General features: G+C 53.5%; 2 protein-coding genes across 2 annotated transcripts; one reads left to right on the forward strand and one right to left on the reverse strand.

Annotated features, from left to right (window-relative positions):
• The first annotated feature begins 9,347 nt into the window (after window positions 1–9,347).
• Window positions 9,348–9,767, forward strand: LOC136461187 (uncharacterized). The gene has a single exon (XM_066460593.1). The coding sequence runs from the start codon at window positions 9,348–9,350 to the stop codon at window positions 9,765–9,767; it is 420 nt and encodes a 139-aa protein (XP_066316690.1).
• Window positions 9,768–11,844: 2,077 nt separating this feature from the next.
• Window positions 11,845–12,354, reverse strand: LOC136461197 (uncharacterized). Its single transcript, XM_066460597.1, has one exon. The coding sequence runs from the start codon at window positions 12,352–12,354 to the stop codon at window positions 11,845–11,847; it is 510 nt and encodes a 169-aa protein (XP_066316694.1).
• Between the last annotated feature and the right edge of the window lie 8,378 nt (window positions 12,355–20,732).

Raw genomic sequence — 20,732 nt, forward strand, 5'->3', positions numbered from 1 at the left:
TCTTGTCTCCTATTTATTTTGCATTAATTAATACAACATCATCATAGCAATTTTAAATTTGCCTTAAGCGTAAATTCAGAAAAACTATGGTTTAAACCTTGTTAGAATAATAGCCAGCAAAGAGTTTGATCTCTTGCTTTTGATGGTCACTATTATCAAGCATGGTCAATGGACGTAATGTTAAACCTGATGTTCTATGGATTCATATCAATATTTGATGCTCCTCATAAGAGAGCATCACCATTATGATTAATTTAAATATGGAGTTTTATTAAAATAAAGCACCATATATATTCAGATCACACGTATGTGTATCTCAATGGGTGCAAATCGAAGCATTATATGGCTAGTTCTTAATGGGCGATATGAACAACACAAGGCAGTTATTCTGCCCAATGCCGACTAAGCTTGGCCACAACTTTATCTCTAGGATCTTAAGTCCACTTGAGAATAGAAATATGTTGTTCTCAATATCCTCTATATTGCGTTTTGGGATTCCCACGACTTATCATATGTATTCTAGATTAATTCCTACATTACTTCAGGTCTAAGTGTATGATAATCTCTTATCTAGGAATCATCATTAGCATTATAGTGATGCTCTATCATCTAAAGTACATTGAATTTTCAGAATCATAACAAGTTCGATGCCATGTAATAATGCCATCCATAGAACTTTAATGGTAAGATTTAACGCAAAAAAGAAATAGTAGCCTCGTGCATTCTTTAGAGTCAAGGCATTTCCTAAATATGACAGAATTATATTTTGTCCTAATTGTGTATGTTACAGCCACACAACTTGGAATGTCAAACATTTAATTGATCGGTATTACAAATCCATTGGACATAAATATTCGGCTCAATAATAAAGATATGAAGCACTCTTCTATCTTCAATCTGACACCACCAGAAAGGCTAGTTGTTCACAACAAGTTTTATGAAAAAACCAAGTAGCAACCAAACACTTAATTAATAAGTGGGTCTTATGAGCATGGAGAGCACTACCATCGAATTTACTTCGCTTATCCATTTTGGAGACCAAATTTGTCTTCCATTTACAAAGATACCTAGTATCTACGTCGCATTTTGATGTTGTAATATAAAATATTGTCATCAATTTCAATAAATATCATAGTAATGTGCCATCACATTTGATATTCCATTAATTAACTTGTATGTAATCTATATATCTACAAAGAATGTCATTATATTCTTCATGCTATATATAGACTTATACGGGAGTCAATCCAAATGCAAAGAGGAATTTTGCTTAGTGGATAGTTGCATCATAAACTCTATACGTAGGGAAGCAAAATATTCCTAAACTCTTACATAGAGACAAGGAAATATTTTGTTAATCGCTTGACGCGATGTTATGATAGTGGGCTTTGGTCATCCTAATATCATACTCCCTATTGGTACTCAAATAATAATTATGAATCCATTCTTGTATTTTGTTTTTAAAATATACCCAATTAAAATTATAGAGATATCCGTCAATATGGTTTTCATATGGAAACTCCAAGATGACAACTAAGAGGAGTAATTTTCTCTTAACAACGGATATGGCAATACTTAAACAAAACATTCTCAGTTGGATTTGACTACATATACATAACCTATATCCAATGTTGCGTACAAATAATTCTCTCTTGATGTCAACAAGACTTGGCACATTTGCCTTAGTTATTCAACTATAGAGATAACTTAAGAATTATTATCAATTCTATTGGTCATAGCATCAATATGAGCCACTACATTTCTTGAAGAAATTCAAGAACATATATGTGACTCTATTTACCATTTTATGGATCATAAAGATACTATGTAATGCACATTTATGCATCTATAATATTGTCGGGTACCATAAAAAGGGGTGCCCTAAGCAAAAACCGAAAAAATCGCTTAGACCCTACAAAAATCAAAGCCAAGGGACAACCACCGGTAACCCCCACCTTATCCGAGGCTTAGCTGGACCGCTCGGCCCAAAATGAAACCGTAAGGCCTCAGATGGGGAATCGATTCTCCGTCTCGCTCGAGGCCCCGCACGTAAGGCCTTGGACGGGGAACCGATTCTCTGTCTCGCTCGAGGTCCCACACGTAAGGCCTCAGACGGGGAACCGATTCTTCGTCTCGCTCGAGGCCCCGCACGTAAGGCCTCGGACAAGGTGCCGATTCTCTACCTCGCTCGAGGCTGGCTCAGCGACAACCCCGTCGCCTCCGCCTCGATCGATTTCCCTGACAGAACGTCACGTCCAACTAACGCGACCAACCACTCCTGCGACGTTAGCCGAACGATGACTCGACATAGCGGAGTGACCGACGAGATGGGAGTCGCATCAACACCATGTCGTCCGGGACAGGACGGGGCAGGGGTTACCGGCTGCTGTGCTCGGCACTGTGCCCACGACTGACACCCGTACTGCACTGTGCTACCTAACCTCTGCTCCGAGGACAGCGCGGCGTGGGGAGTCAAGTCCGGGTCCCTGTAGTCTTGGAATCAGTGCACAGGACTAACTGCTCCCTCCGAGCCTCTGTAATTCGCTTCAGGGTCTCGGTAGCCTCGGGAGTCGCGCCCGCCGAGCCTCCCACGATGGTTCGGCCTCTGCACCAACTGAGCCTCGGCTCTTTACGCTGTCGACATACAGCGATTGACACGTCGTCAGTCATGCCCTGCGTCAAGCTATCACTGGAGCTCCCACGTCGCACAGGATCGGGCGTGACCGGCGCGTCACTCTAGTACATCAAGGACAAGACCGCTCCGTCGACCATGCCGCCACAGTGACAGGCTATAGGCCCGAACACGCCACCTCCGCTCACAAGACGTCGCGTAGCGAACACATGTATCACCCCTGTCCCCCCTTCAACTATAAAAGGGAGAGACCGGGGCCGTTTCTAGAGAGACACACGAGACACAGAGAGGCGGAGATGAGCTCATGAGTTCTCGAACTCATGCATAGACGCACGCACAAACAAACGGAGATTCAAACACACACACGCGCAAGCAACGCGCAACACTCTGTAATACGCACGCTTCCTCGCTGTCTGAGATCAACATCTCAAGCAACCCACACCACTCCACGCAGAGACCTAGGACTAGCTCCCTCTCTCGCCCTGCTTGTAAACCCCTACTACAAGCACCTCGGTGCAAGGAATACAAGATCGATCTCTCAGACTGGACGTAGGACACCTATTGCCTGAACCAATATAAACCTTGTCTCTTTGCATCACCATCCAGGATTAGGGGCACGTAGTACATTTTCACTAGTTGGTTGAGGGCCTGCCGGTCCAAAACATCGACAGTTGGCGCGCCAGGTAGGGGTTCTACTACATGTCAGCTTTGTCATCCCAACAAGTTCTGGATGGCAGACCCCGTACGACCACTGTGTCTCGGCACGGTGATCTGGTTCGGAAGCCTAGAGTTCATGTCTCTAGGATGTGAGTACGATATGGTACTCCTCACACCTAGAACCCTACCGACCGAAGACGACACCACGCACCAGCAGCCTAGGCGCAGGCGGCACCTGGGCCGCCGCTCTCATCACGCTCGCCAGGCACAACGCGAGCGGGACCACCCCGACACCGCGCAAGCTCAGGGCGACGCACCGCGCTTCGCCGGTACCCCTTGCTCGGCTGTTGGTACAGAGTCCCTGGTTGGGGACCTGTCCAGCTTAAGCCTGGGCAAGGGAAAGAAGCTGGTGGCGCGTAGCGACGTCTCATCATCAAGCTCTGCCCCACCACCTCCTGAGGAGTCGACTCCGGCGGAGCAAAGCCCGGCGATGGCGCCGTCCTCGTACCCCTTCAGGTTGACTAATGTCGCCGCCTATGCTTCTGCCTATGCTTCCGCTCACGCGGAGCCCTCAAGACGCCACCAACGCTTCGCCCTTGACCTCAATGCCACTACCCCGACCCACACCCGCGCCGACTCCTCGGAGGATGACGAGGCGTGGGCCGGAGCGGACTTCACTGGGCTTCGTGACCCTAAAGCCATGCGTCGCTTCCTGGCCGCGAGCGACTACTGCTTCGGCTACTCTGACTCCGATGACTCAGGCACTTACGACCCTACTCGCGAGTGCTTCCACATCAGGCTTGGGATGCCGAGAGCAAGCGATGAGGACGAAGGGGCAGGCAACCGCACCTCGCACCGCGAAGGGGCAGGCGACGCCACACCACGCGTTGAGCCCCTGGCGGCGCGGAACGAGAACCCCGCCCACGAGGAGCTTCGACGCCTTTACTTGGAGCAGCTCTGTGAGCTTTAGGCCAAGGTCGAACAAGATCAATTCCTTCTATAGCAGCTCTGAGACACTCTGGAGCGAGAACAGCGGGGTCGCGGTGATGGCGGAGCAGCCCGGCGGAGGGCTCGCGACGTCAACTGTCGCATCAACAACGATGAAGGGGGCGAGCAACCCCCTATCTTCAATCGCGCTAGCCAGAACGTCGCGGCAGCGACGATGCTACTCCGGACGATGCCCGAGCCCTCTACCATGGAGGGGCGACGGGCCCATGGCGAGCTCCGAGACCTCCTTGAGACTATCGCGGTGCAGCAGGCCGAAAGTTTTGCCTCTCGACGGCGCGGAGGTGCCTCGAAACTTCCCACGGCATCACCTCGACAGGATAGGGAGGCCTCGGTTCGTCCCAAGCCCGCTTGGGCACCGACGGCCAACAGGGCCCCCTCGGTGCATGATCGCCTTGGCGACCGACGCGAGGCACAAGGCGACCACAATGCGGTCAGCAGGCGATGGTGCCATGACAACGAGGGGCCCGCTCGAGGCTACCACCCACACCGAGGCGGTCGCTACGACAGTGGGGAGGACCGTAGTCTTTCTCCTGGGCCACCTGGCCCTCGAGTCTTTAGCAGGGCCATCCGCAGCGCTCACTTCCTGACCTGGTTTCGGCAACCGGCCAACCTCACAATGTACAACGGTGAGACCAACCCTGAGCTTTGGCTGGCCGATTACCGCCTGGCCTGTTAGCTAGGCGGTGTGGACGATGACCTACTCATCATCTGCAACCACCCGTTGTTCCTGTCAGACTCGGCACGAGCCTAGCTCTAACACCTCCCTCCCTCGCAGATCCACAACTGGCACGACTTGGTAAAGGTCTTCGTCGGGAATTTCTAGGGCACATACGTGCGCCCCGAGAACTCCTAGGACCTTAAGAGTTGTCGCCAGGGGCCAGACGAGTCTCTCCGAGACTTCATCCGCTGCTTTTTCAAGCAGTGCATTGAGTTGCCCAGCGTCGATGACTCGGAAATTGTCCAGGCTTTCCTCTCTGGCACCACCTGCTGAGACTTGGTCCGATAGTTAGGCCAGAACATGCCAACCTCGGCGGCCGCGCTCCTCAACATCGCCACCAACTTTGCCTCGGGCGAAGAGGCCGTCGGGGCCATCTTCCCCAACAATGACGCCAAGGGGAAGCGGAGGGACGAGGCCCCCGGGGCCTCGGCTCCTCACCTCCCCAAGAAAAAGAAAAAGGGTCGCCAAGGGAAGCAGGAGGTCCTCGAGGCCGGTCTAGTTGCGGCCGCAGATTGCAAGAATCCCCGAGGCCCTAGAGGCCCCAGGCTCTTCGACGATATGCTTAAAAAGCCCTGCCCTTACCATTAGGGCCCGGTAAAGCAAACCCTCGAAGAGTGCACCATGCTTCGGCGTTACTACGCCAAGCTCGGACTCCCCAGCGACGATGCCAAGATGAGGGGCGCCGACGATAGGGACAACGAGAAGGACGATGGGTTTCTCGAGGTGCACAACGCCTTCATGATCTTTGACGGGCCTTTAGCGTGCCTCACGGCACGCCAATGAAAGAGGGAGCATCGGGAGGTCTTCTCGGTGAAGGTGGCCGCTCCCCGGTACCCCAACTGGTCTCAGGAGGCGATCACTTTTGATCGGATGACCACCCCGATTATGTCCTGAACCCAGGGCAGTACCCACTCGTTGTTGACCCGATCATCGGCAACACCCGGCTCACCAAGGTGTTGATGGACGGAGGCAGCGGCCTCAACATCCTCTACACCAACACCCTAGAGCTCCTGGAGCTCGACAAGTCGCAGCTCCAGGGTGATGCCGCGCCTTTCCACGGCATCGTGCCGGGGAAACGCACGCGACCCCTCGGGCGCATCGACTTGCCTGTTTGCTTTGGCACTCCCTCCAACTACCGCAAGGAGGTCCTCACATTCGAGGTGGTTGGGTTCAATGGAACCTACCATGCCATCCTGGGGCGGCCGTGCTACGCCAAGTTCATGGTGGTCCCCAATTACACCTACCTAAAACTCAAGATGCCGGGCCCCAACGGCGTCATCACTGTCGAGTCCACGTACGAGCATGCATACGACTGCGACGTCGAATGCATCGAGTACGCCGAGGCTCTCGTGGAGGCCGAGACCCTCATCGTCAACCTCGACCAACTTGGTAGCGAGGCGCCTGATTCCAAGCGTCGTGCTGGGACTTTCGAGCCCATGGAGGTCGTCAAGCTCGTCCCGATCGACCCCACCTACCCCGACAACCGGGCGCCGAGGATCAGCGCCACCCTCGACATCAAATAGGAAGTTGTGCTCGTCGACTTTCTTCGCGTGAATGCCAATATATTCGCGTGGAGTCCCTCGGACATGCCGGACATACTGAGGGAGGTCGCCGAGCACGCCTTGGACATCCGGGTCGGCTCCAGACCGGTGAAGCAGTGCCTGCGCCGATTCGACGAAGAAAAGCGTAGGGCCATCGGCGAGGAGGTGCAGAAGCTTTTGGCGGTTGGATTCATCAAGGAAGTGTCCCATCCGGAGTGGTTAGCTAATCCTGTATTAGTTAAGAAGAAAAATGGGAAGTGGAGAATGTGTGTAGACTACACCGGTTTGAATAAAGCATGTCCAAAAGTTCCTTTCCCATTACCTCGAATCGACCAAATCATTGACTCCACTGCGGGATGTGAAACCCTACCCTTGATGCGTATCAAATCTAGATGAAAGAATCCGACCAGCTCACGACTTCTTTCATCACACCATTCATCATGTACTGTTATCTGACTATGCCGTTCGGCCTCAGAAATGCAGGGGCCACATACTAGTGGTGCATGACCCATGTCTTTGGCGAGCACATCGGGCGAGCCGTCGAGGCCTATGTGGACGACATCGTGGTCAAGTCCAGGAAGGCCAATGATCTCGTCGGCGACTTGGAAATAGCCTTCAAGTGCCTCAAAGAGAAGGGCATCAAGCTTAACCCTGAGAAGTGTGTCTTCGGGGTCCCCCGAGGCATGCTCTTAGGATTCATAGTCTCGGAACGCGGCATCGAGGCCAACCTGGAGAAGGTCTCGGCCGTGACCAACATGGGGCCAATCTGAGACCTCAAGGGGTGCAGAGGGTTATGGGATGCCTTGCGGCCTTGAGCCGCTTCATCTCATGCCTTGGTGAAAAAGGCTTACCTCTGTACCGCCTCTTGAGAAAATCCGAATGCTTTTCTAGGACCCCCGAGGCCGAAGAAGCCCTCGCCAAGCTCAAGGCATTGCTCACCAATCCTCCCATCCTGGTACCGCCGGCCAAAGGCGAGGCCCTCTTACTCTACATCGCCGCAATGACCTAGATGGTCAGCGCGGCCGTGGTGGTCGAGAGGCTAGAAGAGGGGCATGCTCTACCCGTCCAACAACCTGTTTACTTTATTAGCGAGGTGCTCTCCAAGACTAAGACACGCTACCCCCACATCCAGAAGCTGATCTACGCCACAGTCTTGGCTCAACGCAAGCTGTGTCACTATTTCGAGTCCCACCCGGTGACCGTGGTGTCGTCTTTCCCTCTGGGAGAGATAATCTAGAACCGGGAGGCCTCGGGTAGGATAGCCAAGTGGGCCGTCGAACTCATGGGGGAAGCCCTGTCTTTTGTGCCTCGGAAAGCAATTAAATCCCAGGTCTTGGCCGATTTTGTGGCGGAGTGGACCGACACCCAACTACCGCCTGCTCAAGTCTAGGCGGAATGCTGGACCATGTACTTCGACGGGTCCCTGATGAAGACCGAGGTAGGCATAGGTCTGCTCTTCATCTCACCCCTCGGAGTGCACATGCGCTACATGATTCGGCTCCGCTTCGTTGCCTCCAACAACGCAGCTGAGTACGAAGCCCTTGTCAACGGCTTGCAGATCACCATCGAGCTTGGAGTACGACATCTCAACGTACGAGGCGATTCGCAGCTCGTCGTCGATCAAGTGATGAAGGAGTCGAACTGCCATGACCCCAAAATGGAGGTGTACTGCAAGCTGGTACGTCACCTTGAAGATAAGTTCGACGGTCTCGAACTCAACCACATCACGCGGAAATTTAACAAAGCCACGGACAAACTGGCAAAGATGGCATCGGCACGGGCCCCGGTTCCCCTGAACGTCTTTGCCAGAGACCTCCATAAGCCTTCCATCGACTACATCTCGGCAACGGAAGAGGGCCCACCGGTCGAGCCCACCATAGGGCCCGAGGCCCCCTCTGTCACTAAGACCCCTTTGGCCGAGTCCGAGGTCATGGAAGTCAACGCAGAGCCTCCTGAGGCCAACCAGGGCACGGACTGGCGAGTCCCATTCCTTGATTGCCTCATTCGAGGAGAGCTCCCTGCAGATAGGACCAAAGCCCGATGGCTTGCGCGATGAGCCAAAACTTACGTCCTCGGCAACGGCGAGTTGTACAGGCGAAGCCCATCTGGCATCCTCCAATGATGCATCACCACCGAGGCAGGCCAAGCCCTACTTTGGGACTTGCACGCGAGAGCCTATGGGCACCACGCAGTGCCTCGGACGCTCATCGGAAATGCCTTCCACTAAGGGTTCTACTGGCCAACGGCGGTTGCTGACGCCACCAAGCTCGTACGCTCCTACGAGGGATGCCAGTACTACGCGCGGCAGACGCATCTCCCAGCCCAAGCCATCCAAACCATCCCCATGACATGGCCATTCGCTGTGTGGGGGCTCGACATGGTTGGGCCTCTGCAGAAGGCCCTCGGGGGCTACACCCATCTACTGGTAGCGATCGATAAGTTCTCCAAGTGGATCGAGACTCATCCGATCAATCGAATCAAATCCGAGCAAGCGGTGCTGTTCTTCACGGATATCATCCACAGGTTTGGGGTTCCAAACACCATCATCACTGACAACGGGACACAATTCACCGGCCACAAGTTCCTGACGTTCTGCGATGACCACCACATCCGTGTGGCCTGGTCGGCTGTAGGACACCCTAAGACAAATGACCAAGTAGAACGTGCCAACGACATGATCCTACAGGGCCTCAAGCTGAGAATATACAACCGGTTGAAGAAATTTGGCAAGAAATGGCTCGCCGAACTCCTGTCGGTCATCTAGAGCCTGAGGAACACTCCGAGCCGAGCCATGGGGTTCACACCGTTCTTCCTGGTCTATGGGGCTGAGGCCATCCTCTCCACTGACTTGGGGTACGGTTCCCCGAGGCTACAGGCCTACAACGAGCAAAGCAACTGCACTGCCCGTGAGGACGCCCTCGACCAACTAGAGGAAGCCCGAGACGTCGCGCTGCTACACTCGGCCAAGTACCAGCAAACCCTACGACATTATCAAGCCCGGCGCATTCGAAGCCAAAACCTGAAGGTGGGTGACCTGGTGCTGAGACTGAGGCAGAGCAACAAGGGCCGCCACAAGGTGACCCCGCCATGGGAAGGGCCGTACATCGTTGCCCAAGTGCTAAAGTCTGGGACGTACAACCTAGCCAACGAGAACGGCGAAATCCTCACCAACGCTTGGAACATAGAACAACTACGTTGCTTCTACCCTTAAATTTCCAAGCATTGTATACATTGTTTCTCGATATACAATAAAGAAGCGTTCTTTAGTTATTTTAATTTTTTGAGAAACCCTCCTGAACCTATCGATGGGTGATCAGCATTACGATAACGCTACAAGGGAGACTCGACTTTGCCTCTGCAAAGGTGCCCACCGCGGGGCTCGAACAAGACTCAGCTCTGCCTCTATAGAACCGAGCCTCCCTCGGGGGCTAGAAGGGGGGAACCCGTCCCAGGCACCATTTTTTAATCGTTTTTCGAATAAATTTCTACGCCAAACTCTCTAATGTGTTCTAACAAATCGATTGTAAAAAACCTCAGGGCCAAAAGTCTATCTCAGGGCCAAAAGGCCAGCCGAGCCACGAGACGGCCTACGCCTTCGGGCTACGGCACTCCCTCACCACCTTTTCCTTGAGGGGCAGCTTAGGTTTCGAGGAAGTTTTTTGCAAATGATATGTTCAAAAACGAGACAGAGGGCAGAGGCTCGGAAATACAATAAAAAATGATTAAAAAGTGTAGACGCATAAGTACTTTAAAATAGGCCTCGACGGCCACAAGCGTCACGGTACGATAATAATCCTAATCTGTTTACATGGCCCCTTTGGCCCAGGTCAAGGCTCAAGGTCTCCAGCGTCGGCGGACGGTGTGGGAGGAACCACCTCCTCTTCGAACAGCTTGGCTAGCGCCGTGCCAGGGCCCTTAGCCGCCTCCATCAGCTTCGTGACCTCCTCGTCGGCCTCCTCCTCATCCTCAGCCAAGACGTAGCCGTCACTGACGGCCTCGAGGTCGACGTCGACGTAGTGCAAGGAGACGACGGCCAGGGCACGCTTGATGCCCGTGTGCAGCGCCCCCGGAGTCGCTCACGCACTTGGCCACTCAACGCGATCAAGCGGCTCCCAAGGGAGCTGCCCGACTCGACCCCCTCAACCTTCAGGGCCTTGTAGGCAGTACGGGCGGTGCTCTGCAGTGCGTTGTGCTCCCCAATCTCGACCTCGAGCACCGCCTGCACTTCAACAGAGCCTCAGCTGGCCAGGAGACCTCCTTCTCTAACCCTGCGCCAAGACAAGCAAGATGGGGTTAGGCGCAAAAGAAAATAAGCCAAACAGAGGCGAAGACCTACGAGACTCACCCTTGGCTTTCTGTTTCCAGCGCTGGACCTCGACCCAAGAGGCCTCAGCTGTCGGGAGACCTCCTCCAACCCTGCGCCAAGACAAGTAGGATGGGGTTAAGTGCAAAAGAAAATAAGCCAAACAGGGGCAAAGGCCTACGAGACTCACCCTCGGCTTTCTCTTTCCAACGCTGGACCTCGACCCGAGAGGCCTCGGCCGCCCTGGAAGCCTCCTCCATCTCTGCATCACATCGGGGAGTTTGGGGTCGAACGTAAGAAAAACGAATAAAATAAGGGGAACAGGACTCACCCTCGGCCTTTCCGTTCCAGACTAAAGCCTCGGCCCGGGAGGCCTCGGCCACCTTGAGGGCCTCCGCTAGGGTGCCTTTTGTCAGCAGGTGCGCACCCTGCTTTGCCCCCAGCTGCCCAGCGATAGCCTTGGCAGAGGCCGTCGCTTCTTCAGCCTGGGACCTAAAGGTGTCCTGCTCAACGGCCACCCGGGTCAGCTCCTCCAACTCCTTGATCCGTGCCGCCAAAGGGGTGGCCTGCTCCCGAGCTGTGGCCGCCTTGGCCTTCATATCAGCACAGCGAAGGCGGAGGTCCTTCACCTCCGCGCTCCGCGTCGATAGAAGCTCGTGGGCATGGGTGAGCAAGTCCTGCTGCTGGAGCCGGTCCTAGACGTCCCTCTCCCACCGGAGGAACATCAACTTCCTGAGGGACCGGGCCTCAAGCTCCTAGATAGGCAGAACAGGGGTCATGCACTGCGAGAAAACTCGAAAAAAGATGATACCGCACGAGAAAAGAAGACGTGTACCTGGGCAACGCTGGGCAGATCGTCAGCCATGACGGACAGCGCTGTCCGCAGCGACCGCTCCGCCAGCTGGCAGAATTGCTCGAAGGAGCCCGAGCGACCCCCCTCAGTCGCGTCCTCGAGGGCGAACAGAGGCTCCCCCTCAGGGTCGTCCTAGCTCCGCCACAAGACACGCGGGTGATCCCACCCGCGGGGCTCGGGTTGTACCCACATGAGGGCCGAGCTTTCCTCGCTAGAGGTCAGAGCTGGCTGCTCCACGGTGCTAGCCACCTCAGCATCCGCCACCTCCTTCCCTCGGGAAGTATCGTCGGAGGAGATCGAATGGACCTCCACTTCTCGGGCACTCTCCTGTGACGACAGCGGGCCTTGGACTGGGGGCGGTATTGAAGCTTGCCCCGCCTCCGTCTCTGCTTCCTGGGCCACCGGCTTCGCCGCGCCCACGCTGGCCTCCGCCACCTCGGCCTCGGTGGTCCCAGGGGCTCCGGCCTCCGCCACCTTAGCCTCGGTGGTCCTGGACGCCCCGGCCTCCGTCGCCTCGGCCTTGGAGGTCCGGGGGGCCTCGGCCGCGCCCTCGGTGGCCTTAGTGACTGAGGGCGCCTTGGCCCCATTTGACTCGCGGGCCTCGGCCTCGTGGGTCAGCTCCTCCTCCTTCGATCGCTCCATGGCCGCCTCGGTAGCCTCTCCCTGGGCGACCGGCTCCTTCGGGTCAGCCCTCGCCGACGCCGTGCCCTGTTTTATGGCGGCTTGCGCCTCTACCACCCATTGGGCGGTGGAGCAGGTGCTCACCTTAAGTGCCTTACGTGGCGTCAGGGCGGGCACTTCCACCTGATGCTTCTAGCTGAAGGCAAAGCACCGACAAGGTCAGCATACGACCAAGGGACGACCGGGAGATGCTGCAACTCCACTGACCGCTTTTGCACTATGTCCCTCGTCCTCCGCAACGGCGGCGGCGGAGGCACCACCTCTGCGTCCGCCGGTGCTGGCCGGCCCTCGTCGGACTCCGATGCCCCCTCGACCCTCTACGGAGGTGGTTGCGTCACCACCGCCACCGCCTGGTCCACCTCCACCGTTGAGCCCACTGGGCTAACGGCGTGCTTCCCTAACGCCCGTGCCTCGGGCGTGTTGGCCTTGGCCCCGGGGCAGGCGATCGCTGGCCCTGAGGCGTCCTCTCCTCCTGGAAACACTGGGCTTCTTACCGATGCCCCGAACGTCGTCCCCCTGATGTCAGGGAGATGGTCTAGGATACCCTGCCCTGCCTCATTCTCGTCATCATCACTCGAGGAATTCGACAATGACGGTGACGAAGACGGCTCCACCGGGAGACCCTCGTGCCTCTGATGCCGGCAATGTTTTTCTAGCTCTTTGCGCTCAAGGTTCTTCCTCTTGCGCTTTGCCTCCTTAGCGTCCTTTCGCTTCTTTTGCGCCTCAGCATGCGCCCGGTTCAACGCCTGCCGCTCTACGTCCTCGAGAACCGGCAGCGGGGAGGCTCGCACGTCCCTCATCCCCTGTAGGAACGACGAACACAAATAAGGGAATAGGAAAATGCGAGGAGCAAGGAGGCCTCGGGGGCCGTAGCGGCGCGTGACATACTAGAGAGAGGTACCCCCGCGATGGGCTCATCGTGAACGGGGTCAGACCACTGCTCCTCAGCCGCCCCTCCACCATCTCTCTCACCCGACGTAGAATCTCCTCGTTGGAGAGGGCGACGGTGGACATTCGGACGCCATCGATTGGCTCGTCTAGTGTCATCTCGAACTAGCGCTGTCGCCGAGCCATCAGCGGCAGCACCCTCCGGTGGTGGAAGGCCGCCACGACCACAGTAGCCGTAAGGCCACGGCTGCGTAGCCTCTCCAGCCCCTCTAGGAGCGGTCGCAGCTTGGGTTGATCAGCCACCAGAACGTCGTACCTCCACTTCTCTGGCTGGCTCTCCACGACCCGCCCAATATAGGGGGGAAGTCCGCCGTCGTCATTGCGAAGGTAGAACCAGCTGTTGTACCAACGATGGTTGGACGACATGAGCTAGGCCGGGATGTAGAGGGGCTGCCGGTCTTGGTGCACTTGGAGAGTGCAGCCGTCGGCCCTCATCGCCTTTCGTGTGCCCGTTGTGCCTGTCGGCTCGGTGGTGAGCCCCGCCTGAAAGAGGTGGAGCCACAGCTCCTAGTGAGGAGCGATGCCTAGGTACCCCTCGTAGACGGCGACAAAGATGGTCGCCTGCGCTATGGAGTTGGGATTGAAGTTGTGGAGCTCCACGCCGTAGTAGTGCGGGAGCGCCCGCATGAACCGGTCCGCTGGTAGGCCGAGACCATGCTCGTGGAAGGCCACGAAGCTCACGACATAGCCATTGCGTGGCCTCGGCTTTGGCTCACCCCCTAGAGCAATCCACTCCGGCCTGGTGGGGTCGGTAACCGGGCGGGGGAGGCCGTCATTGATGAGCGAATGCAGCATCTCCGCGGACACATCGGATGGACCCCAAGGATCCTCCTAGAGGACAACAGCGTCGCTGGCCATGGGTGCGGTGGAGAATGCGGCTACGGCAGTAAGGCTCGCTCTCTCTCTCTCCATTCTCCCTTCTCTCCGACGCTCTTTGTTCCTAGCAACGGCTTGAGGGTAGCAAAGGCGAATGTAGACAAGGTAAGGAGGAGAGGGGCGAGGCTCGATACGTATTTATGCGGGAAGGGGGCAAAACAGACGGGCGACGAAATCAGGGAAGTTTCCCTCAGATCTGGCGCAGTTAATCCAGATCCGATTAAACCGCCCACGCGCCCACCTTTTCCTTATTAATCGTGCATGCACAGTAACATCCCATCCGTTGACATCGTGTCGCATCCGATCGTAGCAACAGCAGGTGCCGTTCCGTTTCCCCGAGAAACCGCCTCAAAATGCGCACCTGTCATTGTCAACCGATGGGAGGGGAATATCCCCCACCCGATTCCTTTTAGACGAAGGAACTGGGCACCGAGCCCGTTACGGTCCAGGGGTTCAAAGGCTGGGCCCCCGAGGGTGTCGACAGCCACCCCAGGACAACAGAGTCATGGATGACTATGGGCGAGCCCGTACATGGCCGAGGCCCGAGCAAGCGATCGCTCGGGATGCCTTAAGTCATGTCCGAGACCAGCGGGGAGGTCTCTGAATGGGATTCCACCGCAGGGAGGCACCGAGCCCCTGGGCCAATCGAACGGCCCTAGGACCCACTAGAGAAGCCCTCTGGTACTTTTAGAGTGCGTCTCTGAACCACCAGCCGACCCCCATCGAATGGGGCACGGGCCTCCAATCGGACTTACCCGATAACAGCTCACCGGAGGTGTCACTACTTGCGCCCACCGAGGGTAGCCTGCCATACTCCACCCCTCCTTCCGAACGAAAAGGATGCGCGAGGGTCGCACAAAAAAGACAGGGAAACTCCTGATCGCCCTCTCGCTCCGTGCAGAGGCTCGGGGGCTCTTCCTGCAACCAAGCCGAGACTAGCGACCCAAACTCGTACTCGAGGGCTCGGCAAACAACCCCTCATTCCGAACAAAAAGGATGCGCGAGGCTCGCACAAAAAAGACAGGGAAACTCTTGATCGTCCTCTTGCTCAGTGTAGAGGCTCGAGGGCTCTTCCTGCAACCAAGCCGAGACCTAGCGACCCAAACTCGCACTCGAGGGCTTGGCAAACAACCCCTCCCGAATGAAAAGGATGCGCGAGGGTCGCACAAAAAAGACAGAGAAACTTCTGATCAGCCTCTTGCTCCATGCGGAGGCTCAAGGGCTCTTCTTGCAACCAAGCCAAGACCCAGCTACCCAAACTCGCACTCGAGGGCACGGCAAACAACCCCTCCTTCCGAACAAAAAGGATGCGCGAGGGTCGCAAAAAAAGACAGGGAAACTCCTGATCACCCTCTCGCTCCGTGTGGAGGCTCGGGGGCTCTTCTTGCAACCAAGCCGAGACCTAGTGACCCAAACTCGCACTCGAGGGATCGGCACACAACCCCTTCTTCCGAACAAAAAGGATGCGCGAGGGTCGCACAAAAAAGACAGGGAAACACCCGATCGCCCTCTTGCTCCGAGCAGAGGCTCGGGGGCTCTTCCTGCAACTAGGTCGAAGACCAGCAACCTAAACTCGCACTCGGGGGCTCGACAAAATGCGATAAAGGGCATCGAGCCCATTACGGTCTAGGGGTTCGAAGGCTGGGCCCCTGAGGGTCTCGATAGCCGCCCTAGGACAACAGAGTCAGGGATGACTATGGGTGAGCCCGTACATGGCCAAGGCCTGAGCAAGCGATCGCTTGGGATGCCCTAAGTCGTGTCCGAGACCAGCTGGGAGGTCTCTGAATGGGATCCCACCGAAGGGAGGCATCGAGCCCTCAGGGCCAATCGAACGGCCCTGGGACCCACTAGAGAAGCCCTCTGGTACTTTTGGAGTGCGTCTCTGGACCACCAGCCGACCCCTATCGAATGGGGCACGGGCCTCCACTCGGACTTACCCGATAACAGCTCATCGGAGATGTCACTGCTCACGCCCACCGAGGGTAGCCTGGCATACTCCACCCCTCCTTCCGAATGAAAAGGATGCGTGAGGGCCGCACAAAAAAGACAGGGAAACTCCTTATCGCCCTCTTGCTCCACGCAGAGGCTCAGGGGCTCTTCGTACAACCAAGCCGAGAGCCAGCGACCCGAACTCGCACTCATGGGCTCAGCAAATGCGATAAAACCCCTCGCTCAAACACATGAAAAGCCCCTGGACGAATAAAGCCACTCCTCCAGGGCATCGAGGGCTACACCCGGCGGGTGCGCTCACGCGCACCCACCGAGGCCTCAAGTACGAAACACCATCCCGCCAGGAGCTGCCATGAGCCAAGTCTCGTCAAAACCTCGGGAAGAGCGCTCACGCTCTCCCCAAGGCTCGGGGGCTACTGTCGGGTACCATAAAAAGGGGTCCCCTAAGCAAAAACCGAAAAATTGCTTAGACCCTACAAAAATCAAACCCTAGGGACAACCACCGGTAACCCCCACCTTATCCGAGGCTCAGCTAGATCGCTCGGCCCACCTCAAGCAAAATTTGGGCCTACCCGAAGCGGGCTTGGCCCAAAATGAAACCGTAAGGCCTCGAACGGGGAATTAATTCTCCGTCTTGCTCGAGGCCCTGCACGTAAGGCCTCGGACGGGGAACCGATTCTCCGTCTCGCTCGAGGCCCCGCATGTAAGGCCTCGGACGGGGAACCGAATCTCTGTCTCGCTCGAGGCCCCACACATAAGGCCTCGGACGAGGTGCCGATTCTCTGCCTCGCTCGAGGCTGGCTCAGCGACAACCCCGTCGCCTACGCCTTGATCGATTTCTCTGACAGAACGTCACGTCCAACTAACGCGACCAACCACTCCCACGACGTTAGCCAAACGATGGCTCAACACAGCGGAGCGACCGACGAGATGGGAGTCGTATCAACACCATGCCGTCCGGGATAGGACGGGGCAGGGGTTACCGGCCGCTGTGCTTGGCACTGTGCCCACGACTGACACCCGTACTGCACTGTGCTATCTAACCCCTACTCCGAGGATAGCACAGCGTGGGGAGTCAAGTCCGGGTCCATGTAGTCTCGAAATCAGTGCACATGACCAACTACTCCCTCCGAGCCTCTGCAATCCGCTTCAGGGTCTTGGCAGCCTCAGGATTCACGCCCATCGAGTCCCCCACAATGGTTCGGCCTCTGCACCAACTAAGCCTCGGCTCTTTACGCTGTCGAGATACAGCGACCGACATGTCGTCTGCCATGCCCTACGTCAAGCTATCACTAGAGCTCCCACGTCGCATAGGATCGGGCGTGACCAGCACGTCGCTCCAGTGCATCAAGGACAAGACCGCTCCGTCGACCATGCCACCACAGTGATAGGCTACAGGCCCGGACACGCCACCTCCGCTCACAAGACGCCGCGTAGCGAACACATGTATCACCCCTGTCCCCCCTTCAACTATAAAAGGGAGAGACCGGGGCCGTTTCTAGAGAGACATGAGACATAGAGAGGCGGAGACGAGCTCACGAGTTCTCAAACTCACGCACAGACAGACGGAGATTCAAACACACACACACACACGCAAGCAACGAGCAACACTCTGTAATACGCACACTTCCTCGCTGCCTGAGATCAACATCTCAAGCAACCCACACCGCTCCACGTAGAGACCTAGGACTAGCTCCCTCTCTCGCCCTACTTGTAAACCCCTACTACAAGCACCTCGGTGCAAGGAATACAAGATCGATCTCTCAGACTGGACGTAGGGCACCTATTGCCTGAACTAGTATAAACCTTGTGTCTCTTTGCATCACCATCTGGGATTAGGGGCATGTAGTACATTTTCACTAGTTGGTTGAGGGCCCACCGGTCCAAAACACCGACAAATATAGTCCCAGGTGTGTCTCTTAGTCATGAGAACCATCACTATACCAAACTCATTGCTCAAAATTTTCAATTTAGAGCAAATTATCCTAGTTGTGGGATCAAATCTATTTTATATGGAACAGTTTGGTTTTTGGGTACGATATATCAAGTACCTTATGTCCATACCAATAATGGTTTTATTGAGTCTCTTATTGAGAATCAAATTGCATGACATATTAAAATAGAATTGTAATTTACCAAAACTAAGTTGTTTTCATGCGGCCTTACACACCGCATCGTTAATTCAAATTCATCAAGCTGCACTTATACAACTCCCTCCGTTGCAGTATGTACGTGAAACTTTGGCGCAGCCAAACATTTCCCATCTGCGCATCGAGTATGTTTTCACATACCCAAATCACCACCCCAACATACCAATAGGCATTAGGGATCCCAAGAGGTAACTCTACAGGGGATATATAAATTGCCCGTATGTTGATCATATTTGAGGATAATTTCAAGCATTAGGGGGAGATTTATACCACATTAAGAATGCCAGGAATCAAAAGAGCAATCCTCACATCCACGTATCAAAAATTCTAAACCTAATCGTTTAGAATGTCTTATGTTTGCATCATATTACAAAGAATCTGCCAGAAACATTTACTGATAATAAGGGTGTCACAAAATTCTCTTATCCTACTTATAATGCGCCCGAAAGAATGGAGGTACCAATTAAAACCATTGAACTCCCACTTCCAAAGAAGAGGGAGAGGGGGAGAAGTATAGCCTCTCCTAAGGATAATGCTCTAAGTAAGCGTCCGAGGATACCGAGGACAATATCCTCCAAATCAGTAAATCCAAGCCAACCTCAAGTTGGTAGACACCCAAAATGGATGAGCATCCAAAACCCGGATCAAAATCCACCCGGATCAATGGTGCACCCAAATTCTAATCTTGGAACATTGGAACACCCTAAATCCATATGGGAAATAACTCGAAGTTCAAAAGGGTAAACATTTTCACATGCTATATTGATTTCAAGAATCGAATCAATCATTTAAAGACTACAAATTGTCATGGCATATACTCCTCAAAGATTGCTTTTTTACCTTATTTGATCTAGACCAAAAGTCCTAGGCAGAGTGTCTTCACACTCAAATTTGGTCAAACTAAAAGGTGGCAATTAAAGAGATTGCTCTTGTTCAATGATGAGAAGTATTACCATAGTAATATCTTCCCTCGTAGTGTTTCTTTTCAGAAGCAAGCTGGTGAACAATGAGAGCTTGTAGCATATGGTTTCACGCAGAGACCCAGCATAGTATACCCCATGGTATGTGTGAAAATAAAGTTTTTCAAATTCAATAATTGGCATATGAAATGAATTTGATAGATTCGGACGTATAAGTCCCAATGGACTTCACATTTTGAATCCAAATACAAATTACAACATACATTGTGTATAATTAAGCATGATTGCGTATATTGGTTATTTTGATATCATCATGATACAAAAATAATCATGCAATCATTTGAGATATAATTTTCATCATGTGGATTCGAGATGGAGGATTTGGGTAAGACCAAATATTACCTAGGCTTACAACTTGAGCACCGTCCTTCAAGGATTTTAGTGCATCAATCAGCCTATGTCTAGAAAATATTGGAAAAATTCAATATAGACAAATCATATCATAACAAAACTCTGATGATTGTTCGTTCTTTAGAAATAGAGAAAGATCCATTTAGACCATGAGATATTGGAGAAAAGATATTGGGACCAAGGTTCCATATCTTAGATCATTGGAGCACTTATGTATCTTGCAAATTGCACCAGGCCTGATATCACATTTGTAGTGAATATACTAGTTAGACAGTGCAAATCCAACTCACCGTCATTAGACGGGAGCGAAGCATATCTTCAAATATCTTAGTGGCACAATGGATCTTGGTTTATTCTTTAAGAGAAATCATGATCCCAATATGATTGGATACACGGATGCTGGTTACTTATCTGGTCCCCATCCCAAACTGGATTTGTATTCTTACATGGAGGTACAACTATTTCATGAAGTCTTCTAAACAGAATCTAACGACGACCTCTACTAATCATTCTAAAATTATTGCTCTATACGAGACATCACGAGAATGTGTATGGTTTCGCGGAATGATTAACCACATACAACAGTCATGTGGTATTAGTTCAATTGAATCACCTATAATTATCTATGAAGATAATTCGCTTGTGTTACACAGATAAAAACAAGTTACATAAAGAGCAATATCACTAAGCATATTGTTCTAGAATCAGGGGAGACATCTCCTAAATGTTGACCTATACCAACATCATATTATACTCTTTTCTTTCACAAGTTTTACTTACAAGGTTTCTTGTTAAAGTTTTTAATGAGGTAATATTAACATAAGCATGTGTCATATTTTCTATTTTCCCCATCGGGGTTTTTGTGGGAAATATCAAAGACACATTGCCCTCACAACTCATCCATAATTTTTCCCTAAAAAGGTTTTTCATGTGAGTTATCCAAGAGGCAATACCAATAATTTGTCGTCCTATTTTCTCTTAATTTTCCCACTGGGTTTTTACAGGAGTTTTAGCGGCATATCACTTTATATTGCTCCTCATATTTTTTCTGAAAGGTTTTTGGGGGAGTTATCTTTATGTTGTA

The sequence above is a fragment of the Miscanthus floridulus genome, chromosome 1, assembly GCF_019320115.1.
Source record: "Miscanthus floridulus cultivar M001 chromosome 1, ASM1932011v1, whole genome shotgun sequence".
Classification (NCBI taxonomy): Eukaryota; Viridiplantae; Streptophyta; class Magnoliopsida; order Poales; family Poaceae; genus Miscanthus; species Miscanthus floridulus.

What these genes read in the sequence shown, in the direction of transcription:
- LOC136461187 (XM_066460593.1), top strand. Translation starts at nt 9,348, where the DNA reads ATGGGGTTCACACCGTTCTTCCTGGTCTATGGGGCTGAGGCCATCCTC.
- LOC136461197 (XM_066460597.1), bottom strand. Translation starts at nt 12,354, where the DNA reads ATGGAGCGATCGAAGGAGGAGGAGCTGACCCACGAGGCCGAGGCCCGC.